Here is a 25553-nt window from a genome sequence, read left to right on the forward strand (position 1 = left end):
TACTGGCATATATACCTTCAGTGGTGTAACACATTCCCCAGCCATGAACCACAACTATCAAAATGTCCTAACGCTGACATCACTTTTCAAAAATGTCCTCACTCCCAAAGTCAAAACCACACCAGTCCTCATAATGATGGACGTAGAAGAGCACGCAAATCTTTCTCAGGCAGAGCTAGTTTTCCAAAAGGATGGAAAAAAAAGAGGTAAGTCTGAAGGATTTAGGAAGCATGGGCGATGAAGGATGGTGGGAGAGAGAAGCACAGAAGGTAGAGAGGAGGGAGAGGTGAGATAGAGGGCTGAGGGGGAGGGATGAACAGAGCAGCAGCGATGGAAGCAGTGACTGGATAGCAGCTGTGTTTGGACAATGAACCGCTGGAAATGAGGTTGAGGAATTGTGACAAGAGAGAGAAACACTGAAAAATGGAGAGCTGTGCTCATGCTGTGGACCTAAAATTAAAATGGTACAGTATGTTAGTATAAATGAATAACAGATTCCTTGCTGTTTGGGTGACTTTGATTAAAAAGGTCCAATAATTAGAGACTGGAATGAGCGAAACGGTCTTGTTCAAACACAGTTACTTTCTTTATTCCCCATATGATCCTTAGATCATGTGCAATCAGACCCATCTCTCAAAAGTTACATTCCTATGGCGCTAAATTGCATTCTCAATTATATTTTGAAGCAAGCAGATTTTCTCCTTGATCATATTTTCTTGTGATGTGCCACAAATACATGTGAAATCATGATAACTTTGCTGTTGATTTTATTCTTCTATTGTCACCTTGATGATGACATGGGACTCTTTTCCAGCTGACTTAGGGTGAAGGCAGGGGACACCCTGGACAGGTCACCAGTCCATCACAGGGCTACACATAGAGACAAACAATCACACTCACATTCACACCTAGAGACAATTTAGAATTATCAATTAACCTCAGCATGTTTTGGACTGTGGGAAACCAAAGTACCTGGAGAAAACCTACACATGCACAGGGAGAACATGCATACTCCATGAAGAAAGATCCCAGGAAGATCTTCTAGCTACAAGGTGAAATTGCCAACCACCGAGCCACTGTGCAGCCCTAATTAATAACTAGTCATACATACTTTGTAATGATGATTATTGTGTATATGATTGATGAAAAAAGTAGGCCCCAAGTTCCAGAACTCAGATTATCAGACGATATTCCATGTTGACATATTCTTCATTAAAAGCAGAGAAATGAGAGAAGGTGGAAAAATGTCCAAACATGCAATCAATTTGCATTTTCAGCACTTTTTCTTTCCTCCCTCTAAATTTTGGCAAACTCAACTTGTTTTGGCAAAAACAATCTGCAGCCACAATAAGCAAGTGTTTCCAGTAGCCTTGGAGAAGTTTTCTGTCCCTGTCTGTCTGCTGTCGGCACATGCAGCCTCAAAAGGAACACGGACAAAGATTCAGAGACACAAGACTGGGTCAAATAGTGAAGTCAGCCCAGTTCTTATCACTAAATATATTATACATCTCTCCAGGGCTAAAAGTTCCAGTTCTAACCAAGTTTGGCGGCATGCTGCAGTTTAGATCACAGGATTCCTGGATTAACTGAGAGAGAAGAGACTTGGTGGCTTATCTAAAACTTTCTAGCATGGTGTGACAGTGTCCTATAACGCTGCTCGGATCACAGGGCTTGCATCCAATCTCCCTGGTTTCTATTAGTGCCTCTGGCTAACCCAACACAGCGCAGCAGCTCCCCCGATCTGCACACTATTACTGGACAGGCAGAGCGGAATGTTCTACAAAGACTTCAAATAACTGCAGTCTGCTGAACAGCGTAAGAAAGAGAGGGGAAAGGTATGTATTTTTATCCTTTCTGTCTGCTCTGCACCTGCTCCCGGATACACTGCCACATCACACACACAGGAAAGAGTGTGGAAATGACACGGGGCTGTGAAGGGAAAGATGTGTGTTTGTGAGTCCCTGGTCACGCTGATGAGCCGGTGTGTCACGAAGTCAGACAGACAGATCCACAGACAGTCAGACACAACAAGAAGAGCGGACCTCTGGGTGACCCCTGTTCCTTTTTATTCCTGAATGTGTGCGTGTACGCTTTGACAAGGCATATTATTAAGTTGTCAGGTACCTGACAGAAGCAAAGAGGTCAGAATTACTGGCTTCTGACAGCTTCATCTATGTCACTTCATAACACACACACACGCACACACGCACACACGCACACACGCACACACGCACACACGCACACACGCACACACGCACACACGCACACACACACACACACACACACACACACACACACACACACACACACACACACACAGGAGAGATGTTGGGGCTGCTGCTGGTGGTAAGTTCAGAAACATCATAGCTTTGGAAGGCAGTTGTGTCCTAAAGGCGTCAGTGGGCTGAAAATAAAGTGCTTCTCTGAAACCCCCTTGTCCCCACACGTTCTGCATGTCTGATTTTGGGGCTGTGTTTAACCATTTTTGTAAATTTCCACAAGTAACTTCTCTATGTCATTCTTCACAAAACTACTTTCATCATTGTTTGTATGTGAAGTCTGGTGTGCCCTATTATTCCTATTTGTATGATGTATGGCAGACTTTTGGTTTTGCTTTGCAGAAATATGACTCCAAAAGAAAAACAACAACAAAAAAACATAACTAATAACCCACTGGATATTTTCACATTTGGTAACTTCTAAACAATGAGGTGCAATACTACTAATCTGTGTGTCAGCCATCACAATTTGTCAACCCAGCCTTTCAGTCTCTCCTCAAGAATGCAGTTATTTGTAAACAGTGTGTTAAGCGGCTAAGAAAAGACATTTTGGATTAATAAATGGGCACTGTTGCTCTCTTTCCAATTCACTTTTTATTTTTGAAAACCGGCTCTTGTGCCTCCGGAAAGGATTTTCTTTCAACATGATCTTATTCATTTCTTGTCATAAACAACTCTGCAATGTGTCAGATCTGCAGACTTGTGTGTGGAAGGAGAAGTGTTGATGCTAAGGGATTTAAGCTATCCTTGGCCAGAACTTTCCCTTGGAAAAATAGGCTCAATCGGGAGGTTATCAGAAAGATGTTTCAGTTTGATATCACATTGTCAGGAGACACCCACGTTTCACTCGTATCAATCGTTAAATTCGTTCAGTAGCAGATGTGTGTTTTATTTCTGCCTGTCTGCATGGTTTTACTAAAGCAACTGTGAATTTGTATGCTCAGCAAAAAAACAAAAAAAAACATAACACATCCGTGAACAGCAAATGCACTTAATAATACAAACATATGGCATGAGTGGGCAAGTGAGTGGAATGAGAGAACCAAGACCACATGCTGCTGCAGCTCTCTCCAAGGTCAGCAGCTGGTCACACAGACAGTAATAATCATGGAACTGTCAACCTAACTACCAAGTGTAATCATAAATTTCACCTGTTATTTAGTGTTACTGTACACAACCAGTTTTGCTGTGTTTTCTAAGCCTCTGTAGTCTTTAACAAATTGTTTAAGTCACTAGAAGTATATATCTATGTACAGAGCCCTGGGTCTGTCTATTTAGGCTCGAACTTTCTCCTGTTCTGACTTGAAAGAATTACAACAAATGAAATTAGTTTTAGTAAAAAACAGAACAATGATTAATATTGTTTTTAAATGTTCTACTGCACTGATCTATGAGAAAATGTTGAATGCAACCAATCAGCATTTTTAACAGTTTAAAATTGACTGTGAAACCTACCCTGGTAGCCCAGTTTCCCTAATGAAACTATGCAACTACAAAGTGTATAAATGATATAAATTTAACAGAATTACTACCAAATGTAAGCATACAAGGGTTAATCAGATAGTTGAGAGCCTGAGCCTGTAAAAATCTAAAATCGTACCTGTTTTACATTTGACCACAATCCTCATTTCAGTAGTTTCCCTGTGCAGCAATACAGAGCTCCCAGTGCTCCTGCAATGCTTGTAACACTCCCTGGAAATTCCATTATCTAAACGTGTCAAGCACCATCTGCAATGAGCACTGAATCTCTTTAACCACATCAACAGCAACTCTGCAAACTGAATTTCATTTTGGTGAAGAGGAAGAAATCTCAGGGAGTAGGGACAATCTGGTGAGGAGGGCAGGTGGGGAGCAAAGATTGTGTTGCTGTGGCCAAGAAACCTGTACAAGATGATTGTGCTGCAACCTGCTGCACAGCACAGTGGAGGATCCAGACGTCATCCCACCATGAATGTTTCACCTCAGACACCTCAGGAGGTTAGAGAGGACCTGTAACGTGCACAACCTCATGAATGTTAAAAACAGCAAACGTGCTCCCGGTGCACTCCTCACCTCCAACCTTCCGATTTTGCAAATTGCGGTTCTTCCACTGTGAAAATAGTTGTTTCTCCTGTCAGCGGTAGCTGCACACCCACCTCTCATAACCAGTGAGCATTTCAAAATTAATGTAGGCGCATGCATGACTGTGATACACTCCATGCAGACAGCCCTGGAACTTTTTGATCAGCCCTTGTATTTATTACTTATTTGCATATATATTTTGAATGTGTGAATAACTGTTAGTTAAATGGTTTAAAATTCTTAATAGTTACTCATGACCACACCTCTTTCTCTATCTAGAGTTATGAATGAGCTCAATTTGTAATTTTACTTTTAATAACAACCACAACATTACTGAACACAGAATTATAGCTTTCTGATTATATTAACAAAATAACATGGTAATGTTATTAGTATCTAAATACTAACAGAAATCATGTTTTTTATGTTTCCTGTTTTCTGGCAGAAAGTTGTGAGGTAAAGAGCAACATTGAAATTTAATTCACTCAAGCTTGCATTAAATATTACTTATTAAATTCAACCCATCTGGGTTTGCAGGGTACTTTCAAACAACACACAAAGCACAAAAACTTAATAGGAAAGTTAATGAATGTAAAGACCTTAAAAAGAAAAACTAAACTGGACTGTTGTCACATAATAGTGGATGTTTGCTTATGTGCCAGTACATTCACATCAACAATAGAGAAAATAATTCAGGTACTTTTGGAGACTAACCTGTCGACGATGCCGCACATATCAATCTGCAAGTGGCTGTAGTTTCCCAGCAGCCTTTGCTGCACACTGATCAGATCAACAGTTTGGTCATCCAGGGTTAAGCGACGCATACATCCCTGAAACGCCTTGGAGGGGTTCCTGCACTCCTGACTGCTCGTCTGAGCCGGACAACCTGAGGACAGAAACACATGACAACACTCAACTAATGGACTGTTTGTCTGTATGCTGTTTGAGAGGATTATCAATAGGAATGGAATAAAAGTTTTAAATTTATTTTAATTAATTCAAGCACAAACAACCAACAAAATCCTGATTTTCTTCAGTGAAGCCACAAAATGCATCTTCATCACACATGATAATCATGTTTTAATGGAGAAGGACTAGGACCATTGTTTTCTTTCTCTTAGTCTTAACTTAAATGCGTTTTCCACAGTGGCCCTAATCCTCTTGTATATATTTTCATGACCTATGAAATTTTAGAAAAAAATCTTTTTGGGTTTTATGTAGAACTAGTGCACGTGCCACACACTCTCAATGCTGTGATCCAACTTTACATTGTCTGCATAATAACCATTATGTTGTTGTTATGTTCTTTTCCATAAATGCACAGTAGATCAGCATCTACATATTACAGTCATGTACAGCATGGGCTGCACACAGACATCCACAGATGGGGTCACGTGGACTCTTGTGGACTTGGGTAGATGACAACATTTTTGTAGGTTGGTAGAAGGTTGGCAGCGTCACTTAGAACACCAAGTAACTTGTAAGAAAGGTTATGATCCACAGCATTAGCTTAACATTCTTTTGTCCTAGTAAACTGGATCATTCTATAGAATTATAGATTGATCATATGTTTGAGCATCTCTGCAAACTCTCCTCAAAGATACAGGGCCAAGGTCAAGCTAGCAGCACTGTCAGGCACAGTGACACTTTGAGCTAGGTGCTAACATGGCAACATTAACACTCACAATACTAGCATGCAAATGTTTAGCAGGAATAATGTTTACCATTTTGATTTAGCATCATCATTATGCCAACATTAGCTAATTAGAACATCAAATTCTACAGAGGCTGATGGCAATTTGGTTGTTCAGATATTTGGACTGAAGTGTTGGACAAATTTAAATTTGGACCTGATTATGAATCTAGACATAAAGTCAAGAGACCATCAAGCATCATTGTTAAAAAAATAATGTCATCCTTCTAAATTTAATGAAAGTCATCTAATTCTTGCCTATAGACACCGGAGGGAAAGTCACTGGAGTAAGTCATTAGGATTCATCCTCTGAAGATCACTAATGTCTGTGCAAAAATATTGTATCAATCTAAAAAACTACTAGATGTTGAGATGTTGTAGATTTTGAGATATTTAACAAAACTTTTTGACCTCCTGGTTTTACGGAGGAATAGGTCAAGTAGCTTTTTTCTATCAAATATAAAAAAGAGTGCCTAACCAACAATGATTTTTCTCTCAGCAGAGTTCACATTCAATTCAAAAAAGCAGCTCATCATATAATCATGACTGGATGTTTTCTACTTATTAGCTGGTTAACCTCAAACCGTTTTTGTTCACCACTCCATTATGTTGACCTGTGTGATGAGCCGTTGTGTTTATCCTCATTAAAGCCCCCAGGCAGACCAGAGGAGGCTGTCAGATAAAACCACTCTTTGATGAATCTGAATCTGAATGAGCTCCATGTCTTTTCCTTCAGTGAGTCATGCTTGAGGTTGATCCTAGATGGTGGTGTTCTGTGACCAAATGCAGCATTTCTGCTCCCGGCTTGGCGTTGCTCTAATTACAGCCCAACCATCACACTCACAGTTCAACACTTCCCATCAGAGGAGGGGAAATAATGAGTCACTGCTCGTTGTCACTTTGAATTTTAGAAGCTTAGACAAAGATTTTGAAGAGACTATTTTCCTTTTGGCAGTGAGGATGACGCAAGAAAGAAGTTTTGAATATGTAGCGTTAATAGACTACATCAAGAAAACTGAGTTTTTTCTGTAATTATGTTACTTTAGAGGATAAAATCCCAGTACTTCACTATAGCAGTCAAGCTCACTGTATGTTTTTTCATATGAAGACTGTGCTTCTGTGATTATTCTGTTTACCATTCATAAACAGAATATAATGATTTACTTCATAAGAAACTACAATATATTTGTGTACAGCAGATGTGAGATTTAATTCTCACAGCCACAAAACCCACCTGTGGGGTTGAAAAGACTGCTACCTTCAAAATAACAAACCAGATTCAGTAAAAAAAAACAAAACTCTGTGCTCTTTGGCACAAGCATGTAGCCAGTAGCAATGCAGCCATGTCCAGTAGTCATGTAATGAAAATTCAGGGACTTTTCAGATGAACAAGAAAGAGGAGAAAATTATGGACACAAACAAAAAATGCAATAGTAAAAATATCTATAGTATGTGGAGCCTCCTTTTGTTTCCAGCCTTGGTAACATCTACACTATCGGTCAAACGTTTGGACACACCTTCTCATTCAATTATTTTTATTTATTTGTATTATTTTGTACATTATAGATTAATAGTGAAGATAAACTTTTTTTTGTTTACAACATAATTCCATATGTATTTTTTTTATAGTTTTGATGTCTTCAATATTAAACTACAATGTACAATCAATTAAATATAAACCATTGAATGAGAAGGTGTGTCCAAACTTTTGACTAGTGTATGTGCACTTGGAAAAATGTTGTACACATAACAGATGTGGCCGTGGAAGTGCTGTTTCCATAAAGTTGCAGGACTTTATATTGCAGTGAAATGAGTGTAAAATCTGTGCAAAAAACAGTCAGAAACTGTTTGGGGTTCAGACAGTAAATGTAGTTGTCAACTCCTCCAATATGCAGCTTTAAGTGTATGAACAGATGATACATGAAAAAACAGTGAAGCACTGCTGTAAAAATGCAAAATATGTCTTCACAAGAGAACCTAAAATTGCTGACAAAGACTGTACATTAATAAAAAATGCAACATGTTTTTATAGGTGCTTACAATTACAATATCAGCGTGTCAAAACTGCTGATTAAATGATTATATACAACTAATGTATGATAAATAAGGTGACCTACAATCCAATGTCACCAGAGGACTTCCATATAACAGGAAAAAGGCTGTTCACTCTCATTAGTAGACAATGAGATGATGCAGCAGGTTAATGCACTGCATACATCCACAGCATGCAGTTTGTCTTTATTTGCATGTGAATCTGAACTGGAGGGAGAAAGTATACAAGCTGCAGAGACAGGTGGAGAGATAAAAGGGAAGAAGCCTTAAGAAAAAATAAAAGGGGAGGCGACTGAGAGTGCTGGTAATGCATCGAGTAAGGAAGAGCAAAGAGGGAAAAAAAAATCAGAGAAAGAAGCAGAAGGCAAGGCAGAGGAGGAAGATGACTTAGAGGACAGAAATGTCAAAGAAACAGAGAGTAGGAGAAGAAAAGTGAGGACAGAGCAGGAGGAGGGAAAGACTGAGCAGCTTTATGACTTCATCTCTCTCTGGGTGCTACTAAACCTCCAACGGAGATCTGGAGATGATAATTATTACCTGAGTACCTGCATGAATTTTAACCAGCCTCGAACGTCTGTGTCAGCAGTTTTACCATCACGCACTGCAAAATACAGTTTAGAGTGTTCGACAAGAGAGGGCCTTCAGAAATGTTTAGAAATTCATGGAAACTCTGCTCCAGTATACACATGTATTTTAAAAGTTATCGGGGAAAAAAAAAACACACATTCTTTGATGTCGTCTTACCACCGAAGAAGAGCTGACTGTGTGTGGTCAGAGGAAGAGGGATGATGGTGTGAGCCGTGGCTCCTTCGTCTTTGTCCACTGTGATGCTCAGATGATCCTGTCTGAAGTTCAGCTCCACAGAATGCCACTGACCGTCATTCAGACCTGAACCTGGCAGTAAGTAGACACACAGAATCAATGACATGGTGTCACTGGGTTTAAATCTTAAGGTGACCTATATGTCTGAGTTTATTGTCTGTAATGAGTCAAACAACATTTTTTGTCTTCTGAAGACAGATGTCAGAGTTGAGATCTATACTCTACACCAGCTGTTAGGTGAAACCAAGACATAAGCAGTGCAGCAGCAGCTTCATTCCTCCACCAATTTTTACACCTGATGTGTTTATGTCAAGTACTTCTGTGAGATCACATCGTAGTTTCACACACGAAAAGGAGAAAATACATTTGAAGCCTAAGGAGATGCTTCAGGTCACACTTCAATGCAAGATGTGTGCAGACAGCTGCCTTGGTGGAAACAGATGTGTGGGCTGGGCTATGGTCTCTCTGAACTAGTTTGTAGACGTGCTGTCCCACCATGTCAGGGAAGGAAAGTGTTCATAGTCACTCCAAACTGCCACACTGGGAGGTGGTGTGAAAAGTCGACGATCAAATTCGTAAGGAGGGGAGAGGTGCGATATTGTTTAAAAACAGGAACGGTGCTGCACATTTTTGGACAATCCCTCAGCGGAGATGCTGATAGTTTTGTGTTGGGTTGAACACATGAAAAGTGCCATAAATAGTTCGAGCACAACACACATAGAAACCAGAACTAAGAAAATGAGGTACAATGTGCGGCTCCTCTCTCACCTCCACACAGCTGGTTAGTCTCTGTGAAGTGTGTGTGAATGTCAGATCGATGGAAAGCTTTGGAAAGTTGCAGATAATAGGTGACACAGCCATCTACAATCTGAAGTGGGAAAAGTGGACCAGACCATCAATCCAGCTTATCTGTTCCCTCTGTCCATTTAACCAACAGGGAGTTGCCAAATTAGGAGAAGTGCCTTGCTTTGATACAACAAAAGTCTGAATCAGTAGATTCAGAGGTGTTGAACACGAACAGTCATGACTGAACCTACCTGTGCTGAGCTCTAGCGGAGCCCTGCCAGCTTTACTGATCTGTAGACGAAGCCTGGCCTCGCTCAGGTACAGGAGCACTGTGCCATCCTGCTGTGGGAGGTCAAATGTCAAGAGCAGTCCGACCTTGTTCCACGTCCTAAACTGTAGTGCTACAGAAGCAACCCCTGATGACCAGGACGTCAGGCTGGGCAACTGAAGGAAGCTGTGGGAGTCAGTGAATGTCACGGCGACTGAAACTGGCTCAGCACAAGAAAAGGTCACATTGCCCTGAGATGTGGAAAAGCAGAGAGAGAGAGAGAGAGAGAGAGAGAGAGAGAGAGAGAAATGATTATGAAAGAGGTAATAAAACATGAATATTCATCAATTGCGGAGGCTGACTCGGTTTGACTGGGTGTCACAGAGGTCTCATCAGCACCTCTCTGGAAAAGGACACCTGTATTAGCATACTGATATCAGCTGAGCCGCTACAATGCTGTAAGCTGCCATTCAAAGCCTGAAGCATCAGGGTCAGATAGATTTTGCTCCCACTTTTACAATTACAGTCACATCTCCTGATCCCTGCATGCACAGGGAAATATAAAGGATGGAACAGAAAAAATACTATTACAGTAAGGATTAGCATTAGCATGTCAAAAATTTCCAAAATACAACTATATAACTTATGAGTCATGCCTCTGGAGGAAAATAAAGATCCTCAGCATTAGATATGTAATGTGATGATAATACCATAATGTGATTACACACTGTACATTGATTTCCACAGTATAGCTCATATAAATTTCACTGATTAATGTCTTTTTCTTTTCAACTTCTCCACTTTTCCTTTGCAGTTCTATTGCTCTGGGCTTTCTAACTCCAAAATGTAGAAGTGATGACAGTGGTGATGATAATGGAGGCGATCATGATGACGCTAATGATGCTGATGATGATGACAAGTGTAAAAATAGGGAGGATGATGCAGACAATGAAAATAATGATGATGACAATAATAATCATGACAGTGACCATTAGCATAATACTGACACTGATGATATAAAGGGAAAAAAAGAAGGAAAGAGTAAGAGGAGGAGTCTGAACGGAACAAAAGTGATGAACTTGTTGGAAGTTTCTCATCATGGCAGCGGTTGATTTTAGTGTTGATAAAGCATGTTAACCATGGACAGATATAATTAATTACCACTGTGATGAAAAGACAGTCAAAGCCATGCAGGGCTTTACGAGAATCATGAGAAGGTAGCAAAACCTTTTCATTATTTTGTTTGTTTTTTTGAGTTTTTTTGTTCTTGCCTTTAATTGAAAAAAATACTTTAAATAACCTTGAAGCCATCAATCATCACCCACTTCTAAACAAAGGTTTCATGTACGTGCTGTTGCTAAGTTAATAGATATGAAGTCAGAAAGTATCAGAGCATTTTTTTCAATTGTTGCAACTGCACAGTAAGTGATTCACTACATGTGCAATAATGGTAGATGTTTTGCACTCTTGTAAATCACACCTACACACTGTGGTTTTATCTCACCATACACAGTGTGCAATGATACAAGACCAAACAGCAATGCAGGATCCAGGTCGAACTATCATATATGTATGTATGTATATATATATGTATGTATGTGTGTGTGTGTGTGTGTGTGTGTGTGTGTGTGTGTGTGTGTGTGTGTGTGTGTGTGTGTGTGTGTGTGTGTGTATGTATATATATATATATATATATATATATATATAAAAAAATAAAATAAAATCCTAACTATATCCTAGGAAACCACTTATTTTCTGCTCAGTTTACAAAGTCAGACTGAGCTCTATGCTACAGTTCCCATGAGCTTCAGAGATGAACCAGAATCCTTCAACGTTCAGAGTATTTCGTTTTTTAATGAGAATAAAACAATGCCACAGTCGCTTAATTGATATAGAATTGATCCAGAATTCAGATTTTACTCTGAAAGCTGCTGAATGCATAAACAGACTTTCACAAAGCTGAATCTGTAAGAACAACCCCTCCATCAAAGCAGTTATTTCACTCTTTAATCCGTCTTTGGATGTGGATTTGACTTTTCTCTTTTATGCACACTGTCTTGTATCTTTGGCTTTACATCAAAGAAAAGATCAGATTCTCTTTTTTTCCTACAGACTCAAGCAGGAAAGCTTTGTGCTGCTCAGAGAGTGGAGGTGGAGGTGCTCTACTGCATGGTAACATAACATTGTCTGTGGCAGGGATTTCCAACATGGGGCTGGGAACTGAAGAGTGGCGACAAGACAAATCTGTGTGGTTGCAAGAAGATTATCAGGAGAGAAAAATAAAATCACAGTGTTGTTTTTCTACTACACTTTGATATTTCTAAAATCTTTGCTTTTAGCAGTTGAACTACTAAATACTGGACACATCTCCATAAACAACTACTGAACTGAAACTATGTAAAAAGAGAACATTATTAGCTACGGGGCATGAGAAGGGGTTGTTTTGCTATGAATCACCACAAGCTATTACTTCTGAAGCCCATAGCTACTTGATATAACACTTCCCCCAAATGCTAGTCCATAGCTCCAACACTCTATATCCCCACAGTCACCTATTTGTCCTTCTGATGGACTCTGAATGCCAGATTACCATAAAGATGTTCTAAAAATGCTGAAACACAATAACTTACCACTACAGTGACCTGGGGGCTGTTGTGTTTAGCCAGGTGTATCAGGTGGAGGTCACTGTAGAGCAGGTTTTCCATGCAGCCATGAAAGTTCCTGTTGGAGAGGATGGGTTTCTGCAGTCCATGACTCTGCACAGCCGCCAGACTCAGCTGCACAAAACATCAACACACGCACACACACATTTCAGTGAACCTGCTGTACAAATAACCACTGTCCTCTGAAAGATTTAGAGGTTGGTGTAAAAACTTTGTATCCTTGTCTTTTATAGAGCATACAGATTTCCCCGTGGGGAAACGCTATCAAAACGCCCATAGTTACATCCTTTTAACTCACTCAGTGTGCTCTATGGGGAAATTTATCAACAGCTAAATGCACACAATTCTGTCTCAATCTCTGTGACTAATTCTTACAGCCTGGTTAACAACTGTATGCGTCGGTTTAGCAGAGAGATTGACCACCTCCTACTTTTTCATATTATGTGAGAACTAATGTGTCTTGAGTGTGTTGCCTGGATTATTTAATGAATAAAATAAAACCTAGGAATGTGCATGTGATGTGAACACAGACTATAGTATACTCGAGTAGATTTCTGCTCCACGTGCACAAATACAGGACTGTAATGAATGCTTACTCAACCTTCTTTATGTGCTCACAACTGTTCAACCCTCACTTGTTCGTCAAGTTGACTTCTTAGACTATGAAGCTGAGGTAGAAGCTATGATAAAGCTCCTTTAATTGGCTGTCTGAGTTGCTTTTATTTTCTATCCAGTCTGGCTGACCACTGTGGGTCCTCACAGTTGCCAGAATAACAAAGGTTGCGAGCTTCAAAGTAAAGTGAAAAATTTAACTGAACAGTACATGATGTAGTTTCAGACCATTTATAAAATAACAGTAAAGAAAATGTAATAATCTCACTTCTTACTTATGTGGGGACACGTCTCTTGGGGGTTGTTTTAGTACGAGCTTGTATCTCTGCGTTCTGCAGGTGGCTGCTTATAATGATCAGGGACATCTGTAGCACTCAGTGTGTTCCTGGTTACGTTCTGGCTGCAGTCTAATCACTCTAGCTGCTTCTGTCCACAGACACCTCACAACCTGATTTGGTTATGTTGCTTTAGTTCACTCTTTTTGTTCCGGCTTACACCTTATAGTACACCACACACACACACACACCACTGACTTCAGTGATTTCCGCAACCCTGCATAGGCTTATTTAATTTTGCTATGAATCTGGCTTAATTTGGCCTAATAAAATCTTCTTTAAATGTTATCCCTAGTGTGTCTTCCTTCTGTTGTGGCCCTTTAGCTTGGTTATAACACTTACATTATAACAGGGTCGCCATCAACATCATTCAAGAGCAGAAATGTGTTGGGTAATTACATAAACAGCTCAGAGGACAGTGATGTGAAGTACATTTGCTCAAGAGCTACACTTCAGGATCATTTTGGGGTACTTGACTGTTTCCATCTTCTGCCACTTCAACTCCACTACAATTCAGAGGCAAATGTTAGACTTTCACCTCTATGTTTATTTGATAAATTTAATTACTCATGTGTATATTCAGATTAATGCTGCAAAGAAATTTTGACATTGTATTGTTAGAAGGTCCCGCAGTGATGTATTATTATTCGATCAAGATGAAATTTTATTGATCTCCAGGGGGAAATTTACTCAGCAGTAAATATTAAAATTAGCTTCACCTTAATATCTGAAGCATTAAAGTGATGAATGCATTAGTGGATTAAAAATTATAATCCACTAATATTATATACATTATTCTGAGATGAGTGCTTTTACCTTTGGGACTTTATATATATATATATATATATATATATATATATATATATATATATATATATATATATATACATACATATATATATATATATATATATATACATACATATATATATATATATATATATATATATATATATATGTATGTATATATATATATATATATATATATATATATATATATATATATATATATACATACATATATATATATATATATATATATATATATATATAGATAGATATACATACATATATATATATGCAAATGTTTTTGTACTTTCACCAAAGTAAACAAAAAGTAACTCAGGATTTTTTTCTTGTGAAAACACTTCTACACTGCGGTATCGTTAAGTTTACCTAAATACAAGGTCTCATTACATCTTCCACCACTGTTATGGCACGTGTCCACAGGGACGGCATGGAAACGCACCACATCTGAACATCACCCGATTGGTGGACGGGTCATTAGTAGGGCTGGACCCGAACATCTGGTCGTGACGGTGGCATCCGAATATTTATTTTGAGAACCGAGCCGAATATTTGACTCCTTCCTCCGTTTGACCACCGCGTCGGACATTACAGTTATCGGAGCCAAATATCCAGAGCCCAGAAACTGCTATTCGGGCCAGCCCTAGTCACTAGGTGGTCACATGACAGCCTTTCAGACCTTGAGTCCGGTAGAAGGGTCGGACCAACATGATGGCTCAGTGGCAGACTTTCACTTATAATGAAAGCAGTTTCACAAAAAGTATTTCTGAAAACACCTGAGGTGAGAAATAAGCTGCGCAGTTGCTGAATTTGTCCTCATTTTAGTTCAACGACGGCTAGTTTAGACGTTTAATGAAAGTTTCGCAATGCGTCGGACCTCTGCTCACCGCATGGAATTTGCATAAAGTAGAAGTCAAGTCTATTTTATGGAAATGAGTCGTGGGTAGCTCCGGGGTGACGCGGCACAATGCAGCTTGAAACGCGTCGCAACCCAACCACCATGCAATGCAGTGCGTTTCGCATAGACAATGAATGGGATGCAAGAAATTGATGGATCCTGTGGACACGTACCATAACAACATGCTGGACACTGTAGTGAGTAGTAATGGTCAGTCAAAGGAGCAGAGTTATCATCCACAGTCCCGCTTCTAAAAATTTCAAAAGTCAACTTGGAGAGCAAGCAACTGTTGAACAGAAACGAGTGCATGCGGACGGTTGAGTTTGCATCTGTCACAACTTCGTGCTCGCAGGACTCCAGGTGTGTATGCAGAGCAGAACTGCTTCCTTGCAAGGACGGTTTTCTGCGTGTGGATTCTATTCTATGCACTTGTATCACGTGTAAACATCTGGTTTTCATGTGCATGGGTTTTGAGACGAATTAAACGGAATATGAGTAACTGCCTCACTGAGATTCAAACTACTGAACAGGTTGATTGTGCTGCAGGATCACTTGTTAGCTGTTTGGATGCATTTGCTTCACTACTAAAGTCCACTGTAACCAACATGAAGTCAAACAGACCTAAATGCCCTACTGTATTCTGTAAAGACTGAAAATACAAATAATTCTTCAGGGTGTTATATGCTTAATAGATTTGTGATCATTGTAATGTGTGTGTGTGTGTGTGTGTGTGTGTGTGTTTTTCTCACCGTATGAATGTGCCAGTGGCTGAGTTCAGCTGGTACATGAACCTGCTGCGTGTTTTTATCCACGGTGAGGTTGAGGTGAGTGCTCAGTCTCTCCAGCTTTACATGGTGCCAGTGCTGGTCATCCAGCAGACTACCCAGAGAAACAAGGAGCTGACCACCAGAGGGTGAACTCACACCTGCAGCACCAAGGGAGGAAGGAGAAAAAGGGTTGTCATGTTGACGTGATGGTGAATTTGATAAAAGAGCTAATGCAGAAATGCTTTTATTTTCATTTCCCGCTAAGGACATTCCTTCTGATGTGTGTTATCTCAAAAACACTTCAAGGTCAGCATCCTGTGTGTCCTCCGTGAAACATTTTAGAAAGCAATCAGTCACTGTCTCTTAATTCTGGTAGCAAGAAAATCTAAAGGAATTTTGGTGTTTGATCTATCAAAACAAAAAAGCCACAGAAACACTGCCACTTCAGTGGAATATTTTCATCTTTGTTTCAAACAGGGAGCAGGACACTGAGGTCACAGTCTCTCATTAGAAAGCACATATCTGTATGCTGAAAGGGAGGACAGAGCAGGATAAATGATGATGCTGCAAAATGATCGCAGGACATAATTAATGACAGAACCAACACCAGCAGGTCTAAACTAGTGAATCCATCTCTGCAGTCCCTAATGTGTTGAGAGAGAGAAGAGGTTCTGCTGACAGAACGAGCTACAACAGAAGGAGAGAAAAACACCAAGTCATTATTTATGAAGGGCATTCTCCTTTTGACAGACAGACAGAAAGATAGCTACACCAGTAAGCCACAACGTTAAAACCGCTGACAGGTAAAATACCTTCACCATCTCATTACAATGCAGTGTTCTGCTGGGAAACTTTGGGTCTTGGCTTTCATGTGGCTGGTACTTTGACATGTACCAAGTCCCCAGACACTGCTGCAGACCAAACCCACCCCACATTGAGGACAACAGACTCTCTAAGCAGGATAACTTTTCCTGCCACACCTCAAGCATTGCTCATGAATGGATTAAGGAACACGACAAAGAGACCAGGGCATTAACCAGGCCTCCAAAACTTGAGACCGATCCATGGAGGCAACACTTGCAACCCTGAGGACTCAGAGGATCTACTGCCAATGTCCTAGTGCCAGGTACCAACACAGTATTAGAGACAGGGCTTTAATGTTGATACTAATTGCTGCTGATAAATAGATACAAAAATAAGAATACCTATGACAGCCAAAAGTGCTATTTTTTTCCCAATTACACACATCCAACTCCACAGATTTTACACATAAAAGTCTGTTTACAGTTCCTGGAACATGCTAAAAGTAGTCTTTTGAGGCTCCAGAGGAATCCATGCAAAATCAGACAAATTGCCTCCAGTGATGGTCAGCCTGGCTGAGGCTGAAGACTACAAAGTTTTAAAAATAATAATAAAACAAGGGGGTGGACAGTTAGAAAGAAAAGAACATACCAGATCTATGCAGGCTGCCCTTCATTTCAGCTTGAAGTTAGTGGCTTGAAGCTACATTGGCCATAAGCAGTATAACATGCCTGATTCTCCAGCCTGCAGTAGGTTAACTGTCAGTGTGTAATGTAGTATCCAGCTTTCAGCAAGGAACAAGAATGCAAGGAATGACTTGATACCGATGTGCATCATATTCCTGTAAAGTTGTTAAAACTTCCCAAAATTAATCTGGATATATTAGGAATGTCATGCTGATTTCTCTTTAGACCTAGTTTTAAATCAAAATCTGATGACAGCTGTTTAACCTATGTTCCCAACATTGTCAATATGATAAAACCACATCCAAACCATCCTGTTGGAGCAGATTAGCTGAGTGTTGAATTCTCAATTGCTGATGGTTAAATTCTCAATTCCAGTACTTAAAATCCAGTTTTAAAACTCAGTTTTAAGGGATTCAGATTCAAATTCTTCACCTTGGAGAATAGGCCGTAAATAAAAGATGGATGAAGCCACAGTGACGCCAACCATTGGTTTGAGAAATTTAAAAGCCTTGAGCTTGGAATTTATCCATGCCATCTTAATCTTTTGAAAACAGATGTGACACAAGTCAGATGGATCTGAATGTGACCTGAAGGGCATCACAGATGATGATATGGAAGCAACCTATCAACAAGGTAGATGCTCCCCAAAACATACTTGCTTTAATGTCTATTTTACTCTAAATTGATTCATAATTTACAAAATTACCATCAAGTCACAATGAAAGAGACTTTAAACTAGCAGTTGTGACCATAAACCAATTAGGAAAATGTTTAATGAGGTGACTAATCAAGTGAGAACCAGGTTCATTTTCTTGTAGACTTTTATACAATCTGAACACTTTTTCAATACAAGAGGAGCTGCCCCCTGCTGATCATTAGAAAGAATGCAGGTTGAAGCCTCTTCTGCGTTTGCATAGCTTTACCCAAATTTTAAGTCTAATTGAATATACAGTCTGTGATACACACACACATCTGTTAGTCTGATTCTGTCCCAAGGAGGCCAACTCCTTTCCAGCCTTCAGTCTTTATTCTAAGCTAACTGCAACAAAGCTCAGGCATGAGAATAGTGACAACAGTATTTCCCAAAATGTCAAATCATTCCTTTGACAATTAGTCCATTTAAAGTGGCGACATATTTGGTTACACCTTGAATAAGTGAAAATGGAGAGGGAGAAATCAATACAAGTCTACAAGTCTAAGGGCGAGCAATAATAGAAACACTTAACTTCCATTCATGAAACACCCTCTCTCTTTCTCACTCTCTGTCAGTCTTAATTTGCTTCATTTCTCTCCTCCTTGCCTGCATGCATGAGGAAGTTGTGAGAGAAGGTTCTGTCTGAGAGCTCACAAACTCAAAATAACACAGCTGTGTCACACTGCAATAGCTGCTCGATTTATCCACACTGAATGTACTAATATTGAATGTTCTTGTCTTTAAGCCGAGGGGGTCTGCATTGAACAGTAGCTTCCACTTTGCAGGAGTCTACTGTTCCAGACAGCTCCCTGAGGCAATATCACCTAATCATATTCTGTCTGCTATTCCACTATGACTCTTCGCTCAAGCTCTAAATCTGTTTATGAAGGACGACAATGACAGGTTTTATCAGGAGATACACGGTTATAATTGTTTCAGGATTTCAGTATCACGTGGTCCCTGTATTGGAAACACAGCCTGACTGCAGAAGTAATGTACTTTCTCCAAACCAATTCTCAGCTTTAGTCACAGTTGGAAAACTGACTTTATTACCATAAAAAACATAGTGGGAAAATAAAGCTCAAAGATATTCATGGTAAGAATGTCCCTGCAGTGCGTATATCTCTCTCTGTCCCTCTTCTATTTGAAAAAAGAAAAAAACATGTTGCTAAAGTATCTACATAAACAGAGCAAAGTGAATATTGCATACGAGGAAAATCTAAAAAGTAGTGATATACAGCACAGAGTGAAATGTTCCACCACCCTATCCACATGCAGCAGATATACACCTGTACATGAATGTGATGTCTCAGCAGTTACTGATTAACATTTGATAATGCAGCTAAAGGTGAATAAAGTCAAGCTAGCGGCACTGCAAGGCTTTGAATAAAGTTAGAACATTAGTCTGACAGAATGATCGCAATGACAACACAAAACTGATAGTATTTAGCAGCTATAATGTAAATTCATCCTTGAGCATGCAGGTTTTGGGATACACAGTCCTACCAAAGGCATCAAACTATTTCACTAGTGTATTTGCCAATATTTTATGAAGAAGTAAAACCACTTTACAGTTAGTTACACTTTACTTTTTCTTGTCAGTATATTATTAGTAATGGAATTAAAGTCATCTGAAATGAAAGTGATGATTATTATTTCAGGAAAATTGCAGTTATTCTGCATATAGTGTGAAATGAAATCTCCAGGCTACTTTTACAGTCATTTTGCCACCTTTAGTTTAAGGCTTATCTTGGTCATCAGGGTCTTGGCTATCCAGATCTTCTATCATGTGAAATGATAATCCTCAAAGACATATATTAGTCTTTACATCAAGAAAATAAAATGTATTATGAAATTGATATGTTTCTACATGCATCTCACAACGAAATGCTGGCAGTAAAGATATATTTTCATAATTGTGTAGCAGAATGAGGTAATACCAGAAAACATATGGTGGGAAACTGTACGTGTTAGGAACTTTAAAAAACATATGTGCTTTGTGTCACATGGAAATAAAGGTAATGTCAATACAAATGCATTATAGAAGCACTCATTGAAACAGAAGCGGAAAATAATGATGTGAAGGAACAATTAGTAGCAAACTGAAAGACAAAGCCATGAAAAATCAGAATGATAGGAAAAAGCACCTGTGAGATGTGACAAAATAAGTTTTAGTGGGATCTGTGGGTACAGCAGTTGGTAGGATTGAAGTTAAGAGATTGCCAAAGCTGCTGTCCTAAAAAGGATGTGAATGTGTTTGCAAAAATTTACTTGCAATAGTTGTCAAGAAATTTCACAAAAGAAACAAAAGTCAGGGACTACTGTTGTATCAAAGTAGTAAATAGGAGTGGTTGTTTGTAACTGGTAGGTACCACTATCGTTCACTATAATCCTGCTACTCCCTTGTTATCATTGTTAGCAATAAATATTCTAACTATTCGGTCTGATATAACAAAGGCCACGCATCATACAGATGTCTTTTAACATTTATTTTTCTCCTCAGTCAGCTGACACCATGAAAACTATGAAAATAAAGGACGTACGAACATTTCAAATACATAAAGTTTCACAATAAAATGTCCCTAATTAGACGGATTCCAAAAACATGTCTTTCAAGCTAGCTTCATTAGACGGGTCCAATATGCTAGCTAGCGACAACAACGTATCAAAACCGCCCATATAAAGCACTTTAAGCAACAATATCAACAAGTATGAAACACACAAAACTGAAAAGTCACAATTACCGTGTGCGCCGTTCAGACCATGTAGAATAGTTATGCTATATATCTTCTCACCACTTTTCTTACCTCCTGGATAATCTGTCTCAAATGAGCAGATCTCATAGAGGAATTTGTGGACACATTTGGGAAAATTCTGTGTAAAGATTCTGCTTTTGGTGCGTTTTTCCCCCCTTCTCACCATTGTTTTAAGTAGCAACACATTTTAATGAACCAAACAAGTCAACAAGCGTGGGTAAAGTTTGTCAATGTATAAATGATCTAAAGGTTTAATACAGTGGCACTGGATCGTACATGCAGAATGCTCCTGGTGGAGTCAGGCCAGGGGTAGCTGCTGCTTGTCATCCATTCTGCTTCCCTGTGTTTTCTATCACCTCGTTCCACTTTCAAGTCTGTCTCACACTCCCCACAGTGTCGATCTCTCGTACATTTTACATGTGCATTTTCAAAATCAGCTATGTGTGCAGGTTATGATGTTTATATTTACAAATGTATATATACTCTATTATTGTTGTGTAGAGGAATCAGTAGTAGGCGGTGTATTATACAGCAGGAGAATGCAGTACAGTAAGCACCATGGCTGCCCTCGCAGCTTCACGCCCCTCAGAAAGTCTTATGAGGCTGTTTGCAACAGAACCTCCTGGAGGCTCACTGTAAATCACTGCAGACAAAGTGGGATAGAGTAAACAAATGCAACACTAATCACCACAGTTCATAGTCTTCTATTTTCTCTGCCAACCGGCACGCTTTGTCCAGAGAGATTCATTCAACAGCACTGTTCAGATGCCTTTGGGAAGATTCAGTCGTAGCTTTTGTTGCTCTGTGCGATGAGCAAAAAACTGATTGTGGTGATTTTTTTGTAAGTGTAAAATCTGAAATATTTAGTGTTTTATTGTTACATAGGGAGGCAGCAACATAGCATGTTGTTAATGCTGAGAATGCAGAGAAAAGAAAGTGTGTCACTTAACATGCAGCGTGCTCTGCACGCCTCTCTGATGCCACCCTAATTTAGTCAGCAATACTTAACAACGTTCGTCCAGAAGGCACTGGAGCGGGACACAGTAGCCCTCAGTGCATTTACTGCTGTGTATTACAGCTTCCCAGTGACAGTTCAGAACTGAACTGAATTATGAAGCAGCATGCTACATTATAGCAAACTGACATTTTGATAAATGAAAAAATGAGAAAATGAGATGGTTTTGGATAGCGGACATAAATCTTAATGAGCCAGTCAATTTATTCCAACTACTTGGACAGCCACAGGCAGACAGAGAGGGTCCAACTGTCTCATTGTGCTTATTTGTTTGTTTGTTTGTCTGTCTCTTTAGTCACTGTGTATTGATCTATTTTTTCATCTTTTTGTTTTCATTCCTCCATTAATTTATGCTAATGGGTGTTACTCACTAACAAAAGCACATCTTCGCTAGCTGGGCTCTTCATGTTTGTGTGGTTAGAGGTTCTACTTATCCCTGATGCTGAGTGCAAGTGTGCGATCATTAGCCATCCTTAGCTCCTCTGTGTAGTCAGCCAGCTTGTTTTCCTCATGATGTGACATGCATCACCGTTAAAGAGAGGACCGGGACCGACGGGATCAGTTTGCCAAATGGGAGAGATAAGTATGAAGAGCCTCAGAGAATCTCTCAGTCTCCTATGGAGACAATACATCTAAGTCTTCAGGTATTAGCTTTGCTCTGTTAGTCTGAACTTCTCTTCTCATTTTTTTTTCCCTTTTCCCCCTCTCCTCTCTGCCAACAGCTGACTATGGAGGAGCATGCTGTGGCTCGGGGTGGATGCTCCAAGCTATTGATCTAAATTACACTGTCTGCAGACTGTAAACTCCTGGGAGAGTCAGAGGGAGGAAGGGAGGGAGTTTTGTGAAAGAGAAGAGAAAGACAAAGAGCACGCAATTGAAAAAGGCAAATAATAACCTCTGGAGAAAAAAAATTCCAGCATGGGGAGAATTGGGGCAACATATGAGAAAGCCTGTGATAAATAACAATGGAGAGGGAGGGAAATAGAAAAGGTTGAAAAAGAAAGGGCAGAGGGCAAGAAAAAGAAGCATACAGTGTCCATGGCCATTGAGGTAGAGGGTTTTTTCCCCAGTTTTTCATTTGCCACATTGCCAGATTATCACAGCTCAATCTAATCTCAGCTCTGTAACAACAACAACCGGTGTTTATTTTCGTTCTCGGCTACCCAGAGTTCTTTGTGCAGTTTGTTGACTATCAGCTCGAGTCTCGCAGCCAAATGTGACAGGCGTCACTCAGGGAGCTGATGTCAGACTGATGGCTTTTACAGATGACACCTCTCCACAGCTGACAGACGCTAGACAATACCACCAGGGAAATAACACTCTTCCACCCCTTCCTACTAGAGGGAATTGGACAATATTCTGTTTTTATTATAAGAATGTAGGAAGAGAGTGACAGAGAGAGGTTAAGGGAAGTGTGGAGGTAGGGAAAAAGCAGACAGATATAAACTACAGCTGGGTACAGCAAATTCAGAAGTTCACACAAATCCTCATTTTGTAATAAGAAATACCAGTGGGAATGTGGGATTTTCAGCATGTCTGTACCTGCATGATAATATACTGAAGAATAATGTCTGTTCTAAAAGAAAGATGTCTTCTCCATCATTAGTATGATACCGCTATACTAAATACCCAACTCTTGCAATGATGTTATTATGAATATACCACATGAATGATCAACAGCAAAACAGGACATCTAAGCATGTGCACTGTGGCATTCAAACAGTGGAGTGTACAGTGTAGAACAGCAGATAACTGTCTTTTTCAAACTATCAAAATGACATTCCAAAATGTCTGCGTGTTACGGTTCATAATTTCTTGCCACTAAAGTAGTAATAAACTCAGATCAACACTATATTGATGATCATACTCCTCCATTTTCTCACACTTCCAGACAGTGAAATGAGTCATTCTTATTTAAGTCCAGTACTCCTATATAATTATTTTTTAACTTATGATGCACAAGTTGGTATCCAGCTGTGGCAATGGCATCATTTATCCCTTATCTAACTTGAGCCTTATCCACAGTTAGTTTTAAGTGAATGAAAGCTGAGGTTTCGTAAAACTACTTCTATGGTGAAGAGATTGAGAAATTCCATTTACAGCGTTGATTCCAGAAATTGAAACTATTGGCTTGTGATGTCAGACTTATCTAGTCTGTTTTCTTTATGCAATGGTGAATGTGATTAAAATAGTGCTGGTGCTAACTTTTTTAGAGGACTTTTTACATGTTTATACCATTGAGCACCTACAAATTTCCTGAAAAGCCGTTTTAAAACTCAGTGTGATGGCTCTGCCTGTTGCCATCTGACTGCTCTTGATTATCAGCTAATCCAGAAAATGTATGTGATTTGACCTGAAGCAGGCCAAGCAAATATTTCTGGGTGATGGACTGTTCTATAACACTACCCACCAGTCACTCAAAGTAGCTATGAAGTTAATTCTGTATAACTTTAAGCCTTAATCTAATTCAAACGGGTGAGTTTTACAAAAAATGTACCCCCTGTATAGTTGTCACAAATGTGGAAATTAGCTACATAGACCAAAACCACTTATGTAGCAGATTGTAGACAGGTTTATTTCTGCAGTAAAGTTGAACATTTTAACATGGAGGTCTATGGGGTTTGACTTGCTTTTGAAGTCGGCGCCAAGTGACCATTTGAGGAACTGCAGAGTTTGGCACTTTTACGTTGGCTTCACTCTTCAGTCCTATAGGTAGCTGCTTAGTTTACATATAAATATAATTACCACTCTGCTGCATCAACGAACAGAGGCATCGGGATCATTCTACAATAATGATTCCCCCACTTCTCAATGCACCGTTGTTGCTCGTCACTAGAACTGATAATAGCTTGTTTAAGGTTTCTGATTGGCCAATCTTCCCCTCATCCATGTAAAGGGCAGACACTGCCTATAATATATGTTTGACAATGACCATGATTCCTCTGAATACTATGTCCTGCTCACTACCACGACCTGCTAACAGTGTTTATCTCGTGCCACTAGTTTTACGATTAGCTACTACTTAGCATGTCCTTTGATCTGTTTCCCTCAAAAGAAGCTCAGATGAGAGGATATACTGAAAAACAGAGCATCAAAGAACTTAAAAATGCTTGGTATTGTGTCCTTCTACATCAAAGATATTCTAACTTTTGCAGAAATTGTTGCATACAATCTTATGTCATAAAACCAAATGTAGTATGAACCCCCTTTAAAGATTAATTATTCACAGTTACACTTAAAATTAGACCGGAAGACCAGTTTTTGTCTGTAGAAAAGTGATATACTCCACATTTGGAAGCCCTCAGCCCTCTCTGAAATGAAAGCATGGCTGGTGAGCAGAGCACCGAGTACTCCAGCAGTCATTTGGCATGGCTGATGAGAGGTTTGCCATATGGTGATAATATGACGGCCTGGCAGTGCGACAACACCTCAGGCTTAACCTCATTTACACCACAACACACACACACATCTCCTCCCATAGCCTCCACAGTGCTCCAGTCTGTGCAGGCAGAGGCCATGGATCATGTTATGCTGTGCTGGCCCACTGTGCTCCACAGA

At 39.6% G+C, this 25553-nt stretch overlaps 1 protein-coding gene across 1 annotated transcript in view; it reads right to left on the minus strand.

Annotated features, from left to right (window-relative positions):
- Window positions 1-25553, minus strand: part of LOC111571026 (contactin-associated protein-like 4) — a 144429-nt gene that overhangs the window by 55573 nt on the left and 63303 nt on the right. The window contains exons 6-10 of the mRNA XM_023274077.3: window positions 16026-16201; window positions 12592-12738; window positions 9945-10212; window positions 8830-8979; window positions 5055-5226 (exon numbers count right to left, since the gene is read on the minus strand). Coding sequence (XP_023129845.2) covers window positions 5055-5226; window positions 8830-8979; window positions 9945-10212; window positions 12592-12738; window positions 16026-16201 — 913 coding nt within the window. The remainder of the gene's footprint in view (window positions 1-5054; window positions 5227-8829; window positions 8980-9944; window positions 10213-12591; window positions 12739-16025; window positions 16202-25553) is intronic.

This window comes from Amphiprion ocellaris, chromosome 2 (assembly GCF_022539595.1).
Source record: "Amphiprion ocellaris isolate individual 3 ecotype Okinawa chromosome 2, ASM2253959v1, whole genome shotgun sequence".
Taxonomy (NCBI): Eukaryota; Metazoa; Chordata; class Actinopteri; family Pomacentridae; genus Amphiprion; species Amphiprion ocellaris.